This window comes from Mycteria americana, chromosome 1 (assembly GCF_035582795.1).
Source record: "Mycteria americana isolate JAX WOST 10 ecotype Jacksonville Zoo and Gardens chromosome 1, USCA_MyAme_1.0, whole genome shotgun sequence".
NCBI lineage: Eukaryota > Metazoa > Chordata > Aves > Ciconiiformes > Ciconiidae > Mycteria > Mycteria americana.
This window is the reverse complement of record NC_134365.1, coordinates 38,216,672-38,235,088: the sequence shown is the minus strand read 5'-3', so window position 1 is coordinate 38,235,088 and position 18,417 is coordinate 38,216,672. Positions and strand designations below refer to the sequence as shown.

The following is an 18,417-nucleotide window of genomic DNA, read 5'->3' as shown; positions in this document are numbered from 1 at the left end:
TTTATAACAAACCTGCCATCACAACAATCAAGACAACCACAAATGCCCTATGGTTTAATAAACCAAAGAGGAAATCCTGATGGAATATGCTCCACTAGCCACAGAGCCACTTTGTATGTGGCATCCATCGACTTAAGAAGCATCACTGGTTTTCCTCCTCACCTAAATACTTTGCATTTATTTGGGATAATGTCATGTATGCTGTGATCAGGTTTAAGATGTAGGAACTGTCTACACTATGTGCTGGCTAATTGGCACCCAGCCTAATCCAGAATATAAAAATCTCACTGTACTAAGCATGTGAGCTGTCTGCCTCATTTTACAGAAGATCAAGAACTCAGACCAGGGTGACAAAGAGCCAGATTATTCTACTCTTTGGTAACACAGTCTACTGAGTATTTTCTCAAGAAAAAAGTTGCAACTTACAGCAAAGAACTAAAAATATTGTAGATGATATTTTCTTTAGTATACTTTAATTAAAACGCGGTGGTTTTAGCTAAGTTGAATTTTATTTTGCCAACATTATACTTTTTAAAAAGCAGTAAAAATACTTCCTAGGCAAGCAAGGGACCAACAAAAGTTCAGAGAAGTGGATCACATGGTCAGCTGAACACTAATACCGTTTTTCAAATTCTATGAAAACAAACTTGTTCCCATGAAGGCCAAATCAGACCCCAAAGCAATACTTTGCAGCTGATATAGAGAATGTTGAGAGAAGGTATTTAGATTTGTCAGTGGTTCTGTTATAAACCACAGCACTGCAAGTCAGCCTCAGACTAAAAGGAGAAGGGAAAAAGTAATTTGTACCCAAAGAATAAAACAGGTTCTCACTTGGTCAGCACCTTGAAGAAAAAAAAAAGGGGGGGGGGGGCGGAATCATTCTGTACAGGAATAATTCTTTACATACTGTCAGTCATGGAGCCCAAAGAAACAAACTTAAGAAAGGCAACTCTTTACATAAATTAATTCAACTTTAGATTCAATGAGAATAGAAAAATGCAGTTGAAAATAATGTGATTATCTAATTCAGAGGTTTATCTGACTGATGTCCAGAAGCACTTGCTGACTCCTCAGACAGCCATATGTACATGCACTAGTCTCTTACCACTACAGTGAATTAAAAGTAAAGTAATTCAATGATATTTTAAGAGTCATTTCCCCAGGGAAACAACTAAATTATATTAGCAAATAGGAAAAGATGGTCCAGCCTTTGAACTCTACAATGGTCCCACTCCATGAGAATATCCTATCTAGCTACTGTGAATCCATCCACTTAGATCCTGAGATCCACTTACTGGGCTCTCTAAGAGCAGCTAAATGTTTTTCATTACAGAAAGAGTTGATTAAGACTCCTTTCATTAGTCATCACCCCACATTGCATATTCTTTGAAGGGGAAAAAGGTGTTCCCTTAATTCAGTGGCTAAAGGGCCCCTGAATATCAAGTCAGATACTCCCAGGATTAGGTTTATTCTAACTTGACCTGCTAACTCATGCAAAAACTACAAACTGTCCTTAATATTAGATTATACATCAAAATTAGCTCACAAAGATTTAGAACACTTTCAAGTACAGAAAACAAGATTTCAGAGTTACAAGGCTACAGTTTATGTAGACACTGCATAAGAAAAGTAACGCTGTGCTAAGTTAGGCTCCTTGAAAACTGGGAGCATCATGACAGAGGAAGATTTGTTTAATGAAAGATCAAGTTCTCCTTAATAAAGCGGACTTCTTTTGTGCACATTACATGGGAGCCTGATTACCGCTCACATGAGGTTGCCTGCACAAGCGATGTTCCCCTGACTGTGTGACTGGTATTCTTCCAATGCCAGCATTCATACACGGGCACCCAACACAGTAACTGCTCCATGTATGAACTTCTGATTCAACTGTCCATTTTTGTACAGGACACAAGACATCTGCACTCCCTGGTGTGGACATATGAACAGGCCATTTTTTTGCCTACACTTACAGCAGGATAGATATAATACCTTCTTCCTTCTTTCAGTTGGAGCTCCTGAAAGACAACCAAGTCACAAGTCAACTCCCCATCTCAAATGAGACCTTCATCATGCCTCACATGCAACCAGGATAATTTGCTCCAATTTGCTCTCAGCAGCAGATAAGTGATCCTGCAACAGATGGAGCAAGTCGTCTACGCAAAGATTCCTTCCTTCTCCTCCTCCATTCCTTAACTATCAAACATGAAAGCAACACCTACTTCAAGCCTTCAGCTGCAAGGGCAAAACTGCCAGGTCCACGCCTCATGGAGAGTTAAAGATTTCAGCAGTTTTCAGGAGCACCACCCACTGAGGCATTTACCCCTGTACTGTATCACGAAACAAGAGCCATCAGATCAGTCTCATTTTTGGATCACAGGTACTCCTGCTGCTGGAAATGGGGAGCCTGCATGTTTGACAGGATTAAAATGAACTTTTCTCCTGCTCATATTTCTGTTCCTTGGTCTTCAACACTTAGGTTAAACAGTTTAGCCTGATGGATCCAGAAACGCTTCTGCAGCACCACTCTCTCCCTGCTGCTTTTCAAAGTGAAACACACAAGCATAGCAACAAAAAAAAGGGGCTGACCAGTCTTTAAGTCACCAGTCTGGAGGAGAGTTGGGGGATCAGCTCCTGCAGCTGGCTACAGCATGTACCTGCTGTGCACTTTAGGCACAGCCTAGGTCACTTGCCACACATCAACTTTTCTACTACTAGCAAGGTAACCACAGCCGCCAAAAAAAAAAATATTTTTTGCCCTTTATTTCATAAAGGATAACACAAGATGCCTGTCTATGCCTACACTAGAGAGTCTTTGCATGCACCAATGACACAATTAAAAAAATGTAATATAGTAGTTCAAATTACATCTATTGTGAAAAAAAATTGCACTGACTCTTATGCTGATCTCACAACAGCACTGAGCCTTGAACTTACTCATTTCAGACATGAGGACAAACAACGCAGGTCAATTCTCCCATTATGCTACACGCAACCACCATATTCTTAATCTTTTAAGCACTGCCAAAGAACATGCCAGTTTCTGTACACATAAGCACTATGGGTCATGCTGAAATCCCTAGTGCAGTTGCTGCAGTTTATACAGCTTTACCAGATGCTTCTCAGATGAACCACGAAGATATTTTGCAATGAAATGAGTAGCTCTGAACAGACTTCCATAATCTTAGCTTATGTACCTGTAAGTGAACACACTAAATCAAGCCACTGGTGGACTGAACAGCAAGATGAGCAGGTTTTGTTCCTGAGGAGCAAAATTCTTCAGAAGAGAGCAACCCAGTAAAACAAAAGTAATGCTCTTAATAGAACATCTGAACTAAACTCTTCCAAGTTTACAGGCTACTGCGATCCTAGGCACAACTACGTATAACAAGTGACTGAGAGGAAGTCCTCTACAATAGAGGTTATTAGCCATCAAAAAAGGCATTAAGCTACTTTTGCAGTATTAACAAATTTGATCCATCCCAAACTTTTCTTCAGAGGGACAAGCCAAATCATGAGATCCCCTGCTTCAGTGGAAATAAGATTAAGCACTTAATTATTTAGCAAACTATCATCTTCAGTCAGAGCAGAACTTGATCTTCAGTTTCTATTATTACTAATCAGGCTTTAAAGAGACCATATTGATTGGGTACTGCAAACACAAGGTATGAGAACTGTGCACTAGGAGGAAGAGTACAGCATGGTTAGACTGCGCATCCATGCACTTGATCACACCTCGGATCAATTAGAAGACAGAACACAAGACAAGCAGTCCTAATTATGGACAACAGGGATAACTACAAAAGATTACAGACAACTGCCTTTGTAATTTTCCCCTACTGTATTCTTGTATATAATTTCTAAAAGAAATGCACTTGCAAACAGCATTTTCCACAATTACTTAGTGGGTAAAGAGCGAGACGGAGAAGCTGACAACCAGCACACCAAGTACTCCTACATACCCAACGCTAACACTTGATGCTTCCTCTGAGGCAGATGAACCACTGCTGCTTTTACTATTATTTTCAGCACAGTGTAGATTCCTCCGTATACGGGAACACAAATTCCTCTCCAGCACACACACAGATGAGTAACTAGAAAATGATCTTAATTGCTACATAAATCACACGTGGCTCCTTAGCGTAGCCAAATACATGTCTGCATAGGAAGCACTCTCCTCAAAACTGTCTGCAGTAGTTCATCAACCTCGCAAGAGAGCAAGTATGCCAAAAAACAAAACGAAAGCAGCAATTACTCATCCCAAGTCAATTCATACCTGTCTACAGAAACGTGCGGGCTTTGTTACAGGCTCCTAAACTCATACAAAAGCTTGACGCTAGGGTAGTCAGGTAAGTGCAGCACCGAAACTGGAGGGGATGACAGCACAGCGTGCTAGCTTCAGTCCCACAGTCCCACCGGGGTGTGCCCCTCAAGTCTGTGGGGCATACTGGTTTTAAGACCTTTCCTGAAGGTTGGTGTCAAAAGGTACAAATCTTTCTGTGTGTGTATATATATAATATATATATAAAAATATATACAATTTTTTTTTTTAACATGTGTATATAAAGACATACATACATAAACCCCCTATTATTTCTACCTGGGAGGAAAGTGCTGTACATATTGAACAGCCTGGCCTGGCATGCAGCCTGCAGAAGTCCCTGGGGCCTTAGCTGCCTGTCCACGAGGAAAGTTGAACGACGGAGACCTGTCACTCTCGCTTCTCTCTTCCCGATGCTTACGTTGCTTGGCTTGGCTCACAAGTACACTGTCACAGGCAAACGCTGCATTACAGATCTACTACTTCATCTAAAATCCCCCATTAATCGGTTTATTTGCAACTGTTAATCCAACACTGGTGCTGCTGGCTTTTTACACACGGGACAAACTGCAGTATCTGTTTTTACTTCAGTTTTTCTTTGTGTTTTTGCTCTCGCAGTGGCTTAATATTAACCAGCAAGAACTCTTCCAAAATAGCTATTCTGATATTGTTCTTACACACAGGTCTACAGCTGAAATAAGAGATCAAGAAAATGGGGTACCAAATTTTCTCCTTCCTTAAATAGCTGGGTTTTGGGTTTGGGTTTTTTTTTTTTTTTACATCTCTTTCCTGTACTCAGATGATCCTGAGCTCAGCTGCTCTGCAGAGCATTTTCCTGAATTCACCAGAGTCCTCAATTTAAACAAAACTCCTTGTGCCTGCACGTCTATTCATGAGTCTAAAGAAGCCTACGTCTAAAAGCCTAAACAGTTTGGAGCATGAGGCTATACGTGCCCAGTACATTCGACTTCAGTGAAAGTCCAAAGCTCCGCCAGTTCTGCCCTTTTGCCTTTGCACTTAAAGCCACAGGATTATCCCAACTCAATTACATTATTACTTAAATTGCAAAACATCTATACCTACTAGGTACTCCTGATCTTACCAGCGAGAAGCCTAGCTACGGTACTCCAAAACTCAGACAGGTGAATCAAAGATTTTTTTCCAAAGAAAAGGACAAAAAATATTTAAAAATCTGGTGTTTATCTGGTGATATTCAAATGAATATCAGTAACAGAGCCAGTAACACATGGCTGATGCTCCAAAAGTTCATGCTAACAGAGAAGCAACTGCCTGAGATGCACCTAATACAGTATTAATAGAATAGACTAAAGAAAAAAGTGGAAAGATAAAAGTTAGTCACCTAGTCTCAATACTACCTGCCACCATTGCTGCACTCATGACACTTAAAATAAATTGCTGAATGTAACTGCACTCATTAGATGTTTTAGCAACTTGAACTCTTCTTGGGACAGTACATTAACCCATCTCTCCTAAACTTGTTTCTTAATTTTTTGTGTGTTAGTACTTACCATTTCATATAGTTAAGTCCCCAAAATTTACATTGATGATTCTAAGAACCAACTGCAATGATAAACCAGCGTACAGCAATCAGCATCCTCTGCACAGAGCATAAATCTCATCTCGCCTCCAGAGGCTGTCAGACACCAGAAGGGGACTCAGAGATCACCCCAAAACAGCCACCATGCTCTTCCAAGCTACTGATGTACACACGCCACATCAAGCGCTCCGAGAGAAGAGTGAGGCAGAAACACAAAATAAGGACCACTAGTTCACTCCGACAGTGACGTGGGCTTAAAATAGACACAATCTCTACCCCGTTCATTCCTTCAACTCTTAACTTTCAAGTATTTTAGCTGTGACAATGTTTACCCTATAATATTCACTGGCTGCCAAATGGATTTAAAAAAAAAAAAAAAGAATGAAACTCTACTGGATATTTTTAGTTGTTTTTATTTTTAAATAAGTTTCATGACTACACGTCAAACACAAACCTAAACTTTTTGGCTCCAAAGCAAGCCTATAATTAGAAACCTCGTTTGTTCTGGTAGTCAGGAGAGCCATTTTCCCTGGGGAATGTTACTGAAAGGAAACCCAGGAAGAGTTGTAATAGCCAAATAACATGAAACTTCTTAATAACGGACACTGGTAACACAAAGCCATCCTAACTAGACTTGAGCAGTTACAAACTGCATTTTACCCCTAGAAACTGTTTTCTTCCCAAATAAAATGCTTTTTTTGTCTCTCTTCCTCTCAATGAAATGCCTCGAGCCACTGTGCAAATTCACATGGAACAGACCTCAAGAAGGGCTTCTGCACCCAGCAGTTTGTCTACTTTTTTTACTTGTACCAGCTTACCCATTAAAAAACCCAAAATTGCTACACCTTTCCCTGGAAACCTGCGCTTCCGACAGTGGAATGAGAGATGGCTGGTTACCTTGCCAGGACTGGTTAGGGATGAGACTTTCACCCTCTGCCTTTTGCCTCTCCCCTTCATACCTCCTCTGCTCTTTTATATCCGCTTTCCATTTCCAGCTTTTTTATTAATTTCCTCTCCCACCCCCATTACCACACCTGCAAATTCCACTGACGTGCAGAAAAGACGGCCACATAAACAATGTCGTGGCAGGGGGCACCGGGTGCGGGTACAGGGGAAGGAACTAAGACGGCGGGTCTGGAAGCCGTGAAGACCGAGACCAGTAAGGGGAAGAGAGAGGGAGAAATCAGACTTCAGACGAGGAAGGACGGGTGCTGACAGCAAGGCAGTGAGCACGTTCTCGGGTGCAGGAGAAAAGCGTGCATTTCTGGAAACTGCCAACAGAAGCAATTGCATTTTTCTTGCAAGCACTTTTACAGAGCCCTGTATGAAATGGTGAAAAACGGAGCATAAACACACAGTCGCTTTTTTCTTTAAAAAGAGATGAGCAGTATCCAAGCGCCAACCTTCATATCTCCAAGCTATTTTACACTAGACTTCAAGCAGAGCTCTCACATTTTGCGTGCAAACTATTCACGATCGGATGCTGAATACAAGCTGTGGGATTTTCCCCTCTTCTAACAGCTGGGATCCATGATCTCCACAGCACCGCCGGCTTCTGAAGCGGGGTTTCCCAAAGCACAGTGGTGCCCTCTCTCGCAGACCCCTCACGTGTAAGGGCAGTTACAGAGAGAAGAAATATCTCACGTTTCTAACCATTATAGCTACAGGGACAGAGGACATAGAAACACAGAGCAGGCAAAACCAAGCACAGGGATGTCCCCCGGTGTTTGCAGTGATCCTCACGAAGACGGGAGCTTAGCAAGGCTGGGAAGTAACCCACACGCCAACCACAGCGCCTGAAAAGCCACCGTCCATCAAATCACCTGAGAAAGGAGAAGTATTGCGAGGATTTACATCAACACCGTTCAAAGTGGAAGAATACAGGGAACTGACACGGGGAAGGGAAACGTAGAAAACATACAGAGGAAGACGCGTACCCCTCCAACATATGGTAGGGCTTGCAGGAGCAGGCATGACTGTTTTCACTTTTCCTGAAAGGATGGGGGTGGGCGGGAGGAAAGAGGGAGAGAAAGGGGTCAGCTTTCAAAAGTTTGCAAAACATCTTCTTTTGGTGTTTTCTCTACAGGGAATGGACAATTTCCAAAGGCTTGATCATACAGAAGCGCGGGTCTGATCTTGCAAAAGCCTATGCATATGGATAAGTTTACCTCACATGAGTAGTCACACTGGCAGGACAAAAATATCTGCAGTTCCTCCTTTTTCATTTATTAAATGAGTCATTGCAAACACAGAACAGGGCCACATTGAGCTTAATCTAGCCTCCGATACTTAAATTTTACAACAGCCACAGAAGATAAGAAACCTTAAATAACGCTAAACTTCCATAAACAACAACACAGCACAAAGCAGCCTGCATTTATGCACGTTGCCCTCAGATTAAAGTATTTTTTGGTTAAGAAATTGCTTTGGGGCCACTGCTTGGCCCCAAAACACCACACTGCTTGTCATATGCTGTAATAATTTTTATGCTTCAGTTTTTTTAGAAGTGGTAGAGAGAGAGGAAGAGACAAACCTTTAACCACCCTACAGAAGATGAGCCGTCTTCGGCAAAGCCCAAATGTATTATCACAAGATTTTTACACCAGAATTGGTGTCAGTCCTGTCTTAGCTGCAGAAATCGAGGTACGTAAGTAAGCCCATCACTGCCCCATTAAATGGAAGACGAAAATTCACCCAGCTACTTATTTTCCTTTTTTCCTTCTTTTCTTTGGAAATCCATACAAAACAAGTCCAAATGCTACTACTGAGTTTTTCTGCAGGCACAGCTGCGAGCCAAACGCTCTAACCCACTTCTTCCCCGTGAGAAAGCGGGCAGAGGGACCTAAGACAGAGGCATAAAAGTAATTGCCAACATTTAAGTCTTCTACAAGAAAAAAAAAAACCCACACTGCAAAACTTAGTATCTGTATAGTTGAGAAAGACACAGAAACAATAACTAGCAGCTCCCCTCTTTTCTCTTTGCTCAAGGGGACATAGTATGCATTTTTTGACTAAACCTCAAATACAACCCAAAAGTAACATCCTCATCTGTACAAAGAGGCTTATTATGATTGTTATTGCTGGAAGGGGAAACTCACTCTTACTGGCCACATGACTGTTGAAATCTACATTCAGCATTGTTTGGGGATCTTTTTTTTTTTTTCTTTCTTTCCTCTGTAACTCAGCAGCTCAGAGCAACTGGTAATAACTTTATGACTAGAAACATCTAGCTGAGCATTTCTGATGCTGCAGAGTCAGCAATACAGATGAATTTGTTCCAGGTTACTCAATACATATTTAAACATGGATTCTGCAGCACCTCACTGCAGTATTCTTTTGGGAAACACTACTAGAGCACACTATCAAATTTTAGGGTTTTTTTCCATCCGCCCTTGCTTGGAAATGTTAACATCACATACAGCGATTTACGTGTTTGCACAATGTACTACTTATACAACTAGTATTTAGTAAGACAACTCATACAACAGCATCATAAAGACACACATATGTTTTTAGGGTCTGAATCAAGACCTGGGCCTTCTACATCTCATGACACAGCAGCTACACACAGCCTGACAGCAGCTAGGTGTCTGTTTGCACAGTACCATCACGCCAGGGTCCTCCTCTGTAACTGCCAGGTGGCCAAATAGGTTAGCAGATGAAGTTCAAGGACACTCAGCATGACTTGCCAAGTTCCACAGAGTCCCTCAGGTTAGTGGGAGGCTGAAACTTAAGATGGATGAGAAAAAGACAACCCCTCAGGAGGGGTGCAGCAAGAAGCACCCTGGGGAAGCAGCCATAACCCGATAAAAAGCTGGTCCCAGCCTATTTGCACACGGTGCCTGAGCTCAGGTGTAGGGAGAGGGTGCGCCCAGGCTCCCTGCCAAACTTTGCAAAGGAAGCTAAAGCTCAGGAAAGCTCTGTGCACTTCCTCCAACGGGAGCAGGAGTTTCCTGAGGGGCAGTTAGAGGGCTTAAGTTTTAAGCAAATCACAAACAGGGCATAACAGATGGAGAACCTTGGAGAAACAGAAATAAGGGTTGGCTTTCTGCAGCACAACATAGCCTAGAGGAACGGCCGTGGGCAACGAACGATGGGTCTTGACAAGCCCCACGGGTGGACCAGGGGGCACCTGAGGTATCCAGGCTTTGACAAGCAAGTTTATAACCAGGTCTCCATAGCAGCAGTAATACCAACACCAAAGTGCAGCGGGGAAAAAATACCAAGAGTTTGTACAAAGAAACAACCCTGAACAGAGAGAAGCCACAGCCAATGGTGGGAGCAGGGGAAGAAGAGCTAGCATAAACAAGACAGGCTCGCTAGCTTATAGTTTCCAAAGATACAAACCACCTCTAGAAAGAGATCCTGCACTTTGGGAAGAGAAAAGTGAGAGGGGGCTGGACTGCTCAGCTAAAGAAACATGATGTTTACCCTATATGGTTTAACAACTGCTCTGGATCGGACAGGGACCGTTCCATTTTGTATCCCTGACGCCGGTTTCACTCCTAGGAGAGAGGGGCTGGTTTTGTTATGGCAAGGCTTCCTCAACACACCAACTCTTCTCACTCTGCCTGCAGCCCTGTAGGTCCCCCACTGAAATTTCAATGCGGACCACAAAAGGGGTTGGTTTTGGGTTTTTGCTTTGTTTTTAATCAGTTCTTCACTTCAAAGCCCACTTGCAGTTGATTTCCTGAGCTTGAATGCTTAAACCAAGACACTTAAACACTTCTGAGAGCCTTTCTCTGCCAACAAAACAGCTGAAGAGGCTGTCATTCATCTCGAAATGAGCTCTGAGTGGAGCGAAGAGGCAGACCCTGCCGGACCCCAGCGCAGAGCTGCCAGCAGAGCCGATAGCAGGGCTGATAGCACGGTTACTCACCACAGAAACATGTGATTTTTGACCACATCCCCAGCCCGCCGGACTCGGTGGGAGGGGGGGTGTCAGACTCGCAGCCCGGCTCCCTCAGGCCGGCTTCCCAGCGGGACACCCCGGCGGGCTCCCGGAGTTGGCACCGCTCTCCCCGGAGAGACCTTCGGCCCCCGCAGGAGCCCCGCAGCAGGGCTCAAAGCCGGGGGGCGAGGGAAGCCCGGGGGCGAGGGAAGCCCTTCCCGCCGCCGCCTCCCCGCTCCGTCCCGGGGCCCGCGCGGCTCCGGCGGGTCCTTCCCCGTGGGGGAGGGGGCGGCGGACACGTGGAGGCCGAGGCCGCGGGGAGGGCGGCGGCCCGGCCCGGCCCGGCACGGCGGCACTTACTTGCGGGGCGGCCCGGGTCTTGCCCGGCGGCCTCCTGAAGAAGGAGGTGCGGGCGGTGAAGAAGAACTCCTCGGACTCCTCCTCCTCCAAGCTGCTGTAGCCGCTGCTCATGCTGCTGGTCCAGGTCATCGGCGGCGGCGGCGGCTGCTGTTGCTGCTGCTGGGGCCGGGCGGCGGAGAGCACCGTCCCGGCCGCCGCATGGGGCCCCGCCGCTGCCGCTCCTCTCCCAGCGCCGCCGGGCCCGGGGCGCAGCAGGAGGAGGAGGAGCTGCTGCTCTGGCGGCTCCGCTCCCGCCCTCCGCTCCCTTCCTGCCGCACAAGTTTCCGCGGGCAGCGCCGCTCCGAGCCCCGCCAGGCTGCGACGCCCCCGCCCGCCCCGGGCAGCAGGTGAGGGGGCGGGGGCCGACCGCTTCCCGCCCCCCCGGGCCCCGAAACACCGGCCCGGCGTGAGCGGGGCGGTCCCGGCGGCACGGCGAGCCCGGGTGCCGGGGCTCGACTGCCGCGGGGCGGCGAGGGGGGGGGGTGGAAGATCAAAGCACGGGCGTGGGCTGGAGTTAGTGACCCTCCTCCCGGCCTCTGTGCCGATACCTCAGCACCCCCCCTCGTTAATTACAAGCAACGGGGCAGTTGAGGGGGGCCTGGCTAAAGAAAGAAGGTCCCAAACTTTTCCCCCATAATTACCTGATTTCCCTCTCCTATGCGCCTGTGAGAACAAAGTTATTAAAAAAATAACCAATGGCAAAACAATTGCAAGCCTTTCCTGCTTTGTTCTTCCAGGGATCTTTGAATTTAAGCTTTGCAACCGATAGCAGACCCAATCGTGCTGAGCAATAACAACCTTGAATTCCCGCAGCAGCTGCGGGTGGCTGGCCCTGGCCTCTCCTCCCTCATCAGGCCCACAGACTATTAAGTCAATGGAATTCATCGCCCCAGGCCATAAGGAGGAGCGAGGCTTGTGAAGACCCAGCAGAGATTAGATATGTGTATGGATAGCAAGAATATCCAGGGCTGCAACAGGGAAACATATTTAAATGCACAAAAGTTCTGATAAGACACAGGGCGTATATCAAACTTGTCATTAATGGGGGAAATGACAGACAATGCCTGAAGGCCAAGTCACTCTGTAATTACCTGCTTCAGAGTTTCTCATGTCTTCCCTTAATTTATCTAGGGCTGGTCACTGTCACAGACAGGATACTGGGTTTAAGGTACAGCTTCCTAAGGCTACGCAGCTGCCCGAGAAAGCAGACTTGCCTTTCCTGCACGCCCTCAGCCCGGCGTTCCTGCTGTCCCCCCTGTGCCACGGCAGCGGTCCCACAGGGGGAAGTGAGTCACATCAGCCACTCGCCACCGGAGCAAACCCTGTGAGACGGGGCTGTGGGGACCAGGAAGGAGGGCAGGCTACATCTTTCAGCAACAGCACGGCCTTAGATTAAACAGATGTGAAGTTGCATGTTTACCAAGCCGCGGTCTAAGCCAATATATCAGTTCCTGTGGTCTCAGTACTCGGCCACAGATGTATCTGGGACGCCATTAGCTGATGTCTCCTTTCCCTCTTCCCCATCCCCATCTCGCTGGCCCCTCACAAACTCCTCATCTGCTATATGCAGCCGTTCCTATGCCCCCCCCCCGAGTGCGGATTGGGTCTGTTTCTGCCAGTTAGGTGCTCTTCCTGCATCAGCATGCCGTACATACTGATAAAGTCACCTCAACACCAGCAAAACAACTCACACTGAGAACTAAAACCAGTTAATCAGTTCAGGAGGTGTTAAATCCTTACTTTCCCATCAACTCTGATTCTCCCAGGTTTTTGTATGGAGTTTTGGCATCTGGCAGATTAGAAGGCTGCATAGCTTTTAAAAACAAATAATTGAGTCTAACAGCGTAGATGCGAATGTGACAGATCTTGAGCCTACTTGTTGGCACTATAAAGCCCCATGGTATTCAAAATAGCTTTAAGTTGAATGCCAAGTTACTTGAATGCGACTAAAACGTATTAAAATGCTTGCTTTAGACAAATGAGCTTTGTGTTACCTGGCTCGCCAAGACCAGCCCCATGCCAAAAGGAAGTCCCACCAGAGAGCTGCTGGGCTTGCCTCTGAACCTGTCCAAGACCCAGCAACCTCAGATTACAAAGCTTTTGGATATAACGCCCCTGACCACGATCACGATTAAGGTGAAGGTTTTTAAGTGACTCGGGTGTGCTACAAAAAGGGATTTGCGTTTTCAAACTACAAAGGTATTTTTAAATGTAATCTGCTGGCACACTTGACGGACTCCCCAGCAACAAAAGGCACTGTGTGCATAGCTTGTTTGCTTGGCTGCAGCCTCAAACCCGATAGTGCGTGGGTGGACCATCGAGCTGGCAAAGAGGATCATTTAGACAATAAGCTGCTGCAAGGGAGCTTGAGTCCATCTGTGCAAGATCAGTTGCAAGTCCTTGGGCTGGAGTTTGTATGTTCTCTGGCAGCAAGGCATATGACATTCACCTTGCCTGTCAAGCATGATTTATATTGGTAACACTGAAAGATTTACAGTATCGTTTTCTCCTGCTGCAGCAAAGAACGATGGAGAAAATACATCTAAGTTCTTTGTGAAATATCTTCCAATATGAGTTCACTCCTCAACTAAGCCTACTAATTTTAACAGTGATTTTTTTCTTTGATTTTTTTCAGATCACAGAATCACAGAATCATATAGGTTGGAAAAGACCTTTAAGATCATCGAGTCCAACCATAAACATAACACTGCCAAAACCACCACTACACCATGTCTCTAAGCACCTCGCTGCTTAGAGATGTGACGCTGAATCAAACAATTCACATGAAGATATAAACAGATGTGATGCCTTTCAATTTTGATTTGCTTGGTGCTTGCAAATAACATATCCAAAGTCTATCAAGTATTTTGCAAGGCTGATACTTAAAGATGAATCGGTACCCCTGTGGATTTCACTGTTCCCAGGCTACTCTCTGTTCATATTTTTAAGGTCTCTGTCGCCAGACAAGTCCTTTTCCACCTTCTCAAATTGACTTCTTGATCTTGCCTAGGTAAGATTTGTCCAAGGCTCTTCGTTAGGTGCTGCATTGAAACCTCTACACTACCAGCCCTGTGTTGTTTTCTGGTTCACTCTGACAGGCCTCTTAAATAGTCAACAAAAACCACCAAACCACTGCATAATGAAAACAAAGGCAGCCATGTCTCAAGATAAAGTTAGTAATAAGCTTTCTGAAAGCATACTTGTTCTTAAGTAGAATTATTGAAGCATTAGGTTAAAATAATGAAGTTAAAAGCCAAGGAATGTGGCACAGGAGAGAGATTTAAAACATCAACAAGCACTATGAGGCTCTCAATCAGTCCTTCCAAGAAATAATTCAACCCAGTGAGAAATTAAGCTGGCAATCAGTGTTCATAGTATCACACTGGCAACTGGCAAGAAGGAGGAGATGCTTTCTTTTTAAATGAACATTAAGTTCAAGTAGCAAGTAGTGCTACAAATGCACCTGTGAAGAAAAGGAGAAGAAACTTTTTTGGGTTTTCACTAAAGCTTGATGGGTAGAATTTCAGAATATTTTTTAACTATAGCCCATTCAAGCCAGTCAAAAGTGGTGACTCAAGTAACACAACCAAAAATAGTAATGGGCACTCTGTGTTCCAAAGCAAGAGTCTCATGAATAAAATATTAATAAAAAGCAATCACAGGCAAAGATAACCTGTGTCATATACAGCTTTTTGTGGTGTAGGGGGAAAAACAATATTTAAAATCACTGTTACATTCAAGGATAAAATTCAGCTTTAAATCACTTTGTGGTTTTGGAGAGTCAGTTCAGAGAAATGAAACATCAGGCATAGCTTCCATAAAAGTGGAAATTAAAGCTGAACTTCCTAAATGGCAAAACAGGTGTGAATAATTTTATAAATCTGGCAAGGATTAGGACTTTCAACTACCATAACTGAAATAAGCCTTAGAACCAGACATCAAATTTCATACAGGTGGACTGCTTCGCAAGGTCCTGCAGCTTCCTTTGTTTATTCGTATTAAAATATCACTTTGTTGAAGTGATCACAATACTATACGAAAGTATGGCTGAACAGGATTACAAGGGGTAGTTCAGTAAATTCATCCCCTGCTCTGAAGAAGAACCGAGGACTTTACAGCATCCCTAACAGGTCTTGTGCTAACCCATTCTTGAAATACAGTATGGTAGTGTAACATCTCCCCCATGGGTCATTCCTTCCAGTGTTTAAGCTATTTATTGAGTTAGAAAGTTTTTCTTAACATCCCATTTTAAATCTTTAACCTTGCCCATTTGCTTCTTAGCAAAAGAAAGAGAGGGAGAACAGCCCATCCCTGTTTTTTATAGCAACCTTTTGGGTACTTGAGGACTCTTTTTGTTCCCTCCATTCTTCTGCTTCCCAGACTAAACAAAGGGACAACTGATAAAGCATCCTATAGAGTTTACATTAACTCCATCAGCAACTGCATGATGTTTACATGTTTCTAAAACATCCCCTCAGCCCTCTGACATAGAAACTGGGAGGACTCATTAAAATGGGAAAGCTACTAAGCATTCACTCGGCCAGTAAGGCTGCTTTGAGCCCCGGGGACCAAGAAGCTCAGGTCTACACACAAGCCTTGGTCTTTTCTCCAGATTTTTGCCAAACTACATCAAAAGGCGCTGGGTGAAAGGAGCAGGAAAGCTAAAAGCAAGATAGGGCATGGGCTTGGGGAGTCCTGCAGCATTTAAGACTACGTTTCTATTAAAATAAAAACGGTAATGTGGAGATCTCAGGAGAAGCCTACAGATTCCTCCTTTCCTACCTCCCCAGGCTTCGGTCCCCCCTGGGTGAAGCCCTGCAAGGGTGCTTACATGCTCCGGCAGGCAGGACCTGCGGTGGCCCCGCAGCCGCGGGCAGCAGCCCCCGGTGGGCTGGGAGCAGTGACGGGAAGCAGGACGTGGGCTGTGGGAGGGAAGGGTCAGTGCAGGGACTAAACTTCCTTACCTCCCTCTAAACCTGCATTAGTATCCCCTGGTGTCTCCAGTGTTTTGCAGGAAGAGTTTCATTAACGACCCTAGCAATATTTCTAATTATAATTGCTATGAATTTGCAAGATGCCCCCAGCCCCTGTCTGCTTCAGGAACCCTTCCGGTCACTTCTGGAGTCCTGCGGTTCGCTCTCTCCCTCTTATTTTCCACCTTCACATGTCTGCAATCGCCAGCCCTGATCCTGTAAAGGCCTGACGATGGACATAGCTTTATCCATGATTAGTCCCTATGCAACATACTAAATCTTAAGATATGCTTAGGACTGAAATCCAAACGGGTTCATACCTAATAACACTTTGGATTTGGCTTATTTGTAACATATTTACAGGGAAATATAATTATTCCATGATGTCCATTATGCAAACTACGGCTGTATAGCAAAGACTACCCAAAAACAAGTTTGCAGAGCAAGGTAAGACAGTTTGTAACAGACTGTCCCTTTAAAATCAGAAAAAATAATTCAGAAATTGTGTGGCTTCAGTTTTTTCTACATTCTGGCTGAAAACTGGTAATTTCAAATGATCAAAGCAAAGCAATAAAGTCGAAATACAACCAACACGGAACATCCACTCAGGCCTGCAGCTTCCTTACACCAGCAAACTTTCTGTTTACTCATTTCTCCCAATTGTCTTGAATTAATAGCTCAGGTCTGTTTAGTACCACCAGCAGCAATGACAATTACCCTTTGATTCATACTCAGTGACTTGTTAATTCAAACAAGGTCATTCCAGCCACACAGGCACATGAGTGCAGACTGAAAACAAACAGGAGCCAACTAAACAGCCTCTCTCCATCTCCTGGTGAAGAAATGCCATGGGGACATGTACTTGCTATGGCAGATACAACCTTGGACAGCATTGTCAGGAATCCTTTTCCAGCTCCTAAAATTCTTAATCTGCCCAACCCTTAATGCCCCTTGGTGCAACTCTTTCATCCAAAATCCTCAAAACAAAAGGGATACCTGGAAACTAAAAATAACCCACGTAATCGCTTTCTTAGTCACACGTTCACGCACTTGCAGTCACGCACCAAATCCATGGTCTTCCTCTACCATACTTGGACTGGTCAGAAGATCACAGAACCCAGAGCAAGTTCTCTTCCCCCGTCCCATCTGGGGGTTGTGCTTGGAGCAGTCAGACCTACATTATTTTGAAGAGGGACAGAAAAGGGACGGAACGAGAAGATTGTGCTTGTCTCCTTTTTTACGATGCTGGAAACATGTGGTCACCTACCCACATGCACAATCTTACTGAAATCAATAGAGCTACTCATTATTTTAAACATGCACATAGTTTGGAGGATTGGGGACTTTTTCTGGGTTCCTACCTAAAGCTGTAGAGGTAAAACTGTACCCTTCCTGACAGTTTTAGAATTACCATCAGCCTCGGGTTAGAGTTCGACGGCTTCCCAGAATATTCAAGCAATACCCCTTTTTATCTCAAAAAGATGTGAGTGTCGTTGATCCAGCTTAGCAAGATGACTCAAGATTGGCCAGGGTAAGACCACAAGTACAGCCTTCACCAAGGGAGTATTTCTGCAGTTTGAAGACGCTGCCATGGAGTCCGGCCTCATCCCGTGGTGTGAGTGCCAAACTCCCCACATCCTGCCCCGGCCCAAAACCCACCTGGACCAACTGAGAGACTCCCGTTGCCTTTGAAATGATTTGGATAAAGCTCATAAAGCAATCCTCTACTCTACTTGTATGCATTTTTCTTCCAGGTTATTTCCATCCCAATTAGGCAGCAGTGCTCTCCAAAACAGAGACATTTGCTAGTAGTTGACTATAAACTGCATTATTAAACAGGTACTTTCTTGTCACAGATAAGAAAAGGTAGATTTTACAGTACAAATGATGAACAAATATTTTATATGTCTGTCATACATTTAATCAGAGAGTTTCAAAGAGCTGTGCAAATGTACCAAACTGAGTCTTGCCCTGCCCGTCACTCTCGTTTCAAAGGCTGGATTTCTGTGGCACAGACAGATCAGTGGATGTACCAGCAGTAGTAAGAGTTCAAAGCTGAGAGCCACGTTACATCTGGCAATCCGTTCCCCGCTGCAACGGCCTTTTTAGCTTCTGCTGTAGCCAGCCCTAACAATGTCAGATCACAAGTCTGTCAGCGCCCAGATGTAGCCCCAAAGCCCCGACTCAATAAAGAGGTGAAGAATTCATCCTTACTCGCACAGTCCCATTGATGTGAATAGCCAGACGTAAGTATAAGCTAAGGGTGGTGTAAGGGAAG

General features: G+C 44.8%; 1 protein-coding gene across 4 annotated transcripts in view; it reads right to left on the bottom strand.

The window, feature by feature from the left end:
• Window positions 1–18,417, bottom strand: part of RASSF3 (Ras association domain family member 3) — a 97,867-nt gene that overhangs the window by 41,990 nt on the left and 37,460 nt on the right. The window contains exon 1 of one of the 4 annotated variants that reach the window (XM_075495002.1): window positions 11,808–11,824. The exons of 1 other annotated variant lie outside the window; for it this stretch is intronic. Coding sequence is in view for 2 of the 3 variants with exons in the window: in XM_075494985.1 (XP_075351100.1) it covers window positions 11,128–11,256 (129 nt within the window). In the remaining variant the exon portion in view is untranslated. Of the gene's footprint in view, window positions 1–11,127; window positions 11,633–11,807; window positions 11,825–18,417 lie in introns of those variants that run through there. 2 more of the 4 variants (XM_075494985.1, XM_075494992.1) reach the window with 2 other exon arrangements.